Raw genomic sequence first — 6,535 nt, 5'->3', positions numbered from 1 at the left:
AAAAATAAAAATAAAATATTAAAAAAAAATAAAGGCAAAGGCAGGATAGTGTGGGCTTCCCCCTCTGTAGTGCCCTCCCTCTCTGCTGGCTGGCACCTTCCACTGACACTCCCAGCCTGCTGGGCCAGGGCAGTTGATCTTCGTGTGGCCTCTGGGGCTGTCGGCCAGTGTTGTGGGGCTGCCTAAATCACTGTGCCTGACAGGTGGCGGCCGGTGAGGCTCTCAAGTCTCCTCTTGTTGCTGCCAGGGGCCCCTGCCCTGCAGGCTCTCGGTGGCCTGTCACCCACCTGTCAGATGGGGACAGGCCATCTGGGGCTCTCTGCTCCAATGCCCAGGAATTTGGAGTCGGGCTGTGTGTGGACCGTGCTCCGTTCAGGGGGCTCCACCATGCCAGGCTAGCCTGGGCTAGACCCTTCTACCAGCGAGGCATGCTCTGCTGGATCCCAGGTGACCTCAGGCCACCTCAGCCCCCTCCCTGAGCCTTAGTCCTTACATCTGTAAAGTGGGGATGTAGTACAAGAACCAGCACCACCTTCTTCGTGCTTATAGGCTGGTGGCGGAAACAGGCAGTGACCTCAAATTCTCTGACAAAGCGCAACCAAGGAGTGAAAAATGGAGTGAGGGTAGTAGGGGTCTGAGATCATACACAGAGAAGTTGGTGAGAGAGAGAGCTATGCTGACATCTGGAGGAAGGACATTCAAGGAGAGAATAGCTTGTGCAAAGGCCCTGGGGCAGGACGGTGCCTGGTGTGTTGGAGGAACACGGAGGAGGCTGTATGGCTGCAGCAGAATGAGCAAGGGGCAGAAAGGGAGGAGGGAAGCACTTGGGGAGGTGGGATACAGTAGGTGCTTAAGCAGCAGCAGGTGTTACTGTTATTGAATTGGCTGGTGACTAGAGCACTGGGAGCTTTCATGGCGACTGCCCCCTCCTCTAAACAGCCAGCCCTGCCTGGTCCCCGGTCAGGGATGGAACACAGAGGGAGGAGGCTCAGTGGAGGGCAGGGCTGGGGAGCTCACTCACTGCGTGCTCCCAGGGTCAGGCCTCCAGCGCAGCCGCCAATGAAGTAGTTCAGGGGGTCGTCGGGCTTCTGTCGGACCTGGGCACTGACGCAGGAGGCAATGCCAAATACGGCACCAATGGCAGCTGTGGGGCAGATAGGAAGGGGCGGGCACTGAGTCATGGGCCCGGAGTCACACACACCCTTCACTCACCTGCAGTAAATGTGTACCGTCCTGTCCTGGCCACTCCCTCCAGGAAGGAGTCAGGGGGCTTGAGTGCGACACTGTAGGCGGAGGTGATCAGGCCTGCAGGATGAGAGGGGTAAGGTGGCTCAGACTTGGGCCTCTGCACTGAGGAGTGGCCCTGGCTGGGGAGCAGGCCCCTCTGTCACCTGATAAACCTTCTCTCCCGTGGTCCCCACTGTGCCCCCCAAGGTATCTCAGCTGGGATGGGAACCCAGGTCTGCTGCTGCAAAGCCTGGGCTCTCACCCCGCCTTCAGCCCCCAGGCCTCCCCACTAAGGCCTAATCAAGCCTGCCCGGGCCCCCGTCACCCTCATGGGCCCACCGCCGGGCACCAGCCCAGTACACAGAGGACAGGACCTCAACAGCCAGGCTACTCCCTAGCCTTGAGTGCAGGCATAGCCGTCACAGCAGCACTCCCAGAGCCCCTGGCACCTGGGCTCCTCTCCCATCAAGGGCTCTATTCTCCTGCGGGACCTGGGGCTCCATGGCCTAATCCTCCTTGGCAGAGGCTTGGCTCCTGGGGCTGCCAATGCCTCCTTTTTGCCACCCAGGTCCCCCTCCCCACTGGCAGCTCCGGCCTGGGCCTGTCCCTCACACTTGGCTGGTTGGGTGGATGCCCATATCTACTTGGCCCCGCCATGCCATCAGCTTTTCCATCTCTGCCTTTCCATCTCTGCTGTCGGCCTGACCACCCTGCCCCTGACCTTGGCCTTTGATGCATGAGGGACCCGAGTGGGGGCTGGGTCTGCTGCCGAGTGCCAGGCGGGTGGCAAGGACCAAGGTGAAGCATCCTGAGTGACCACTGATCTGGGCTGGTATGTGGGTTTGGGGTACGGCTGGGGCAGACGAGGGCCCACCTGGCTGGCTGCTTGTCACCAGAACAGCCCATCACGGGTTCCCTATCCTCCAGCTGACCCTGCTCAGGGCAACAACACACCCCTCCTCTCCCTACAGACCCCCAGTGTTGCCTAGTTCAGTATGTCTTGAGGCGAGCCCATTTCATTCCAGACAAAAGAGAACTGTCACCTGCTGGGTGGCAAGCACAGCCACGGCTGCACCTACCCTCCTCGGGACCCCAGGGGCTCAAGACCCTTCTATCTGCTGCTTCATGGGAGGGGAGGGGCGGCAGGGAGTCAGAGTGACTTGCCTGAGGTTATTAAGCAGAGTAGACCCTGGGGCCACGGTCTACCCCTCACGGCAGCCCCGGGCAGTAGGCTTCACCTGCTTCTCAGGACCCACCCATGGGACCTCTAGGCTGAGCAGTACCCCACCCTAGCCTGGGACGCAGATCACTGGAGCCACTGTGGTCCCTTTTAAAGACTTATTTGGTGGGGCCTCCCAGTCCTGTCTGGGACCTGTGAGTCTTGGTCTCAGGAGCTGGGCCGGGAACAAGGATCTTAGGTTGCCCTGAAGGGGAACCCCTTACAAGATTCAGTGATGTCCCCAAACCCAGTCATGCAGTGAGCCCTGGGGGGCACCTTATGAACCCCATCCCATATGCCTGTGGACCTGGCCATGACGGACACACAGTGTGCTCCTACCATCCTGCATGCCCTTAGAAGTCCTTGAACTGGGAGCAAGTGACCTGAGAGCCCCCTGATTGTCCCAGGGTCAAGACTGCTCCACCCCAACTGTCCCGAAGCAATCGTCCAGCATGGTGGCCTTACACAGCCCACCTCTCCAGGAGCTTGCTCAACTCCTCAGATGCTGCGACGCCCAACACACAGGATCTCTGACTCACACCTTTCCAATCCTTCAGCCTGGTCTGGGCTTCTTCTCAGTCTCCCATAGTGGCCTCCAGACACAGTGCACATTTGTTCATTCATTAATTTACAGTTACTTCTGCCATCAATCATTCATTCACTCAGTTACTATGCACCCACATCCATCCATTCATTCAATTACTCAGGACCCTGGTACATTTATTCACTCACAAATAGTTACTGTACCCACAACCATCATTCAAAAGTTCATTCACTCACATAGTCACTATGTGCCCTGATTCATTCATTCATTCATTCATTCATTCATTCATTCATTCATTCACAGTTACTGTCTTCCTTCTTTTCTTCAAAAAGTTATGGCGTGCTACAAGGTGCTGGGCTCTGCTGACCGGTAGGGCTCCCTCCAGGGGCTCACCAGCCCAGGGAAGCGAAACATGAAACCAGTCCTCTTGTGAGGGCTGAGGGGAGGTAGGGAATGAGGGAGCGGGTAGGTGAGGGAGGATCCAGAAGTCAAGTTGAATGGTGTTGGCCAGTGAGAGCACACACGTACACTCCCACTCACACACACCAGCATTAATGTCTTTCTTGGTTTCAAAATCCCCTAAAGCAGCGATTTTCAAGCGGTGCGCCGTGGCACACTCATGTGCTGAAAGAATTTCTCAAATATGCAATACCCGACAACTTAATCAGGGCACTGAGCTCTTTCCCCTTAGATTGTCAAAGAAATAAAACGATAACAGCCAACACAGCAATAGCCATCTGGTGTCAGTGAATCAAAATTACACCTATTTTTTTTTTTTGTCAGATAGGCAAAAAACATATTTTCTGTTATGCTGCAGAATTTTAGTAATTAGTTTATGTGTGCCATGAGATGAAAAAAGGTTGAAATCACTGCCCTAAAGCATCACTTCTCCCTGAAAGCCCCACCCTCCTGGGCTTTAATTTCCTGACTCAATCAGGACCTTCCAGGCATTCACCAGTGTCAGCATCTCCCCGTAAGAATGCAGGGAGCCAATCCCACACTGTGCAGCCCTCCAGGGCTCCCATAGAGATCCCACCACATGCCCTAAACTGTCCCAATAGCTTGCCATTCAAGTAGACTCCACATAACCCACCCCTGGGACCCATCCTCCATAAGGACCCAGTGCACACACTCCTTGCCCCAGGCACCCCCAGAAGATCAGCAGACCTGGATATGCAGCCTGGCTTCAAAAGACCCTGGGGCAGTTAATACACCTCTTCAACCTTCAGTTTCCACCTCTGAGAAATGGAGATAATGGTCTCACTAAATATGCAGATAATGATGGGCATTATTAGGTTTATCCTAATGCAAATGCCTCCCAGTGTTCTCAACTTCTGCCGTGCCCTGTTTCAGGAGCTGGAGATAACAAAGGTGGCCAAAACCACCACATCTACTTCTCAGGGAGACTAGAATAAAAGGGGTGAGACTCGGGGGTCTCGCTTGCAGGGGAACGCCAGTGCTGTGGGTCCCCTCACACCCCCAAGACTTCCTTATAGTGGCCCCTGACTCACTTCACCTATGATCTCCTCCGCACTCCTAGGATCCCTCTGGCGGTCCCAATAAAACTTCAGATGTCCCTGACCACACAACTGTCCTGAACCCTAAAAAGACCTCATCCCAGTCCAGAACTTTCTCAAATCTTCTGTACCCCACTCGGACATCCCAATAGTAACCCATTACCCCCCTCCGCCCCCAAAATCTCAACATTACCCCGTTAGAAAGTCTCCTGATCCTCCGGCTCCTCTGACCTCGATAATGGCCCTGTCTCACTCCACTCTTCCAAAGAGCCTGTGTCACTTCAAAAATAACCCCCAAACCCCGGAACCCAGGGATCACGCCGACAATCCCGGTAACCAGCCTTTGACATGTACCACAACCTCCTGGTGCCCTCCAATCCTGCTAGACCCCACCCCGCAAACGTCTCTCTCGCGCGTTCCCCATGACCGCCCCGGACACCCCGTCGAGGATGTGACCCCCCTGGACAGCTCCCACTGGCCCTACGGCCCTCCGCGCCTCTGAATTAGTTCGACACCCCACAAAGTCTATCTCGTACAGGGTATCCCCAGACACCCTGAGGAAAACCATATGCCACCCCGCGAGACGCACAGTCCCCCAGGCCACCCTCGGACAGCCCCCAGTGACCCTATGACCTCCCTGCACCCTCCGCCCCCGGGCCCGGCCAGTCGGTGCTCACCAACGGCGCCAGTGATACTAGTGCTGGCGTAGGCCTTGCGGTGACACTCGGTGCCGTCAGGGATGTCCCAGTACCGCTGAATAAGACGCGCCATGGCTGCGACCCCGAGCGCCGCACTACACGGCCGGCAGTACCCAGGGCCAAGGGCAGCCGCCGCTCGTTATCGCGAGACTTCCGGGGAGGCGCGCGCAGCACCCCTGGCGGACAGGCCCGCAACAAGCATGCAACTTTATTGAGTGCCGCGGCCACGGACACGGGCTGCGCGCACGCGCCGAGTTCGGGACTGGCGTAAAGGAAGAGCTTGTGCTCCCCCAGCAGATTTCTGGAAGGGAAAGGTGAGGCCAACCAGGATCAGTGAGGTCAGATCTCGCTATTTCTAGTTCAGAAGGCCCTAGGTTAGGAATGGTCTGACTCCCGGAGGTGGGACCTAACATAGGGGCTGGACTATAATAGGTGCTAGGCATATCGCCATGCTCAGATTAGGGCGCGGGCGGGACGGGACTGAGTTTGACAAGAGCCAGAGGTAATTATGGGGCGGGACATAGCGAAAACGTGGCCACTTGCTGCGTCAAAATCTGCCTAGGGGCGTGGTCACGCACTGAGGCCCGTCCCCAAGTAGGAATCTGAACCGCGTGCGACTTATTTTGGGGCGTGGCCAGGATCAAGGGCGGGGCTTGGCGGGAAAGTGACCAACCCTAGTACTGAGATCCTAACAGCCGTGGGCAAACTACGGCCCGCGGGCCGGATCCGGCCCGTTTGAAATGAATAAAACTAAAAAAAAAAAAAAAGACCCCACCCCGCAAACGTCTCTCTCGCGCGTTCCCCATGACCGCTTTGAATTTATATTAGTTCACACAAACACTCCATCCATGCTTTTGTTCCGGCCCTCCGGTCCAGTTTAAGAACCCATTGTGGCCCTCGAGTCAAAAAGTTTGCCCACCCCTGGAAGGACATGGCCTGTGCCCAGCTTGCGGCTGGTCCAAGACCTGTGCCGGATGAAGTACGCATTACGCTTGGGGACGTGGCAAGGACCAGAGACAGAACCTGTAGGAGACTTGACCAATCCGGAGCTGTACGATTGCCTAAGGGGCGTGGACGTGCCAATCAAGTGTATCTGAAAGAAGAGCAACCGATTCCCGGAACGTGGTCACACTTGCTCGGTCGCGGAATCCGGACCAATCCTGGTGTTACCTCCTGAGCAGAGAAACCAATCCCGTTGCCAGAGCCTGAATGGGACGTGCCTCCGGAGAACAGGCCCGGGCCAGGGGCGGGGTTCCGAGGTTCCGGAACCAATCAGGGTGTTGGGGCTTGAGGAGGCAGTCGGCTGCGGCCAATCGCCCCGTGGTCCTGC

At 56.6% G+C, this 6,535-nt stretch overlaps 2 protein-coding genes across 2 annotated transcripts in view; one reads left to right on the top strand and one right to left on the bottom strand.

Annotated features, from left to right (window-relative positions):
- The window catches only part of NDUFA11 (NADH:ubiquinone oxidoreductase subunit A11), a 6,143-nt gene extending 773 nt beyond the window's left edge, over positions 1-5,370 (bottom strand). The window contains exons 1-3 of the mRNA XM_006764243.2: positions 5,185-5,370; positions 1,213-1,305; positions 1,022-1,144 (exon numbers count right to left, since the gene is read on the bottom strand). Of these exons, the coding sequence (XP_006764306.1) occupies positions 1,022-1,144; positions 1,213-1,305; positions 5,185-5,278 (310 nt within the window). The 5' untranslated portion in view covers positions 5,279-5,370. The remainder of the gene's footprint in view (positions 1-1,021; positions 1,145-1,212; positions 1,306-5,184) is intronic.
- Positions 5,277-6,535, top strand: part of VMAC (vimentin-type intermediate filament associated coiled-coil protein) — a 4,388-nt gene continuing 3,129 nt past the window's right edge. Inside the window, exon 1 of the mRNA XM_006764257.2 lies at positions 5,277-5,366. Coding sequence (XP_006764320.1) covers positions 5,277-5,366 — 90 coding nt within the window. The remainder of the gene's footprint in view (positions 5,367-6,535) is intronic.

The sequence above is a fragment of the Myotis davidii genome, unplaced genomic scaffold (genome assembly GCF_000327345.1).
Source record: "Myotis davidii unplaced genomic scaffold, ASM32734v1 scaffold341, whole genome shotgun sequence".
Classification (NCBI taxonomy): Eukaryota; Metazoa; Chordata; class Mammalia; order Chiroptera; family Vespertilionidae; genus Myotis; species Myotis davidii.
The sequence above is the reverse complement of the archived record's forward strand: the minus strand, read 5'-3'. Positions and strand labels throughout refer to the sequence as shown.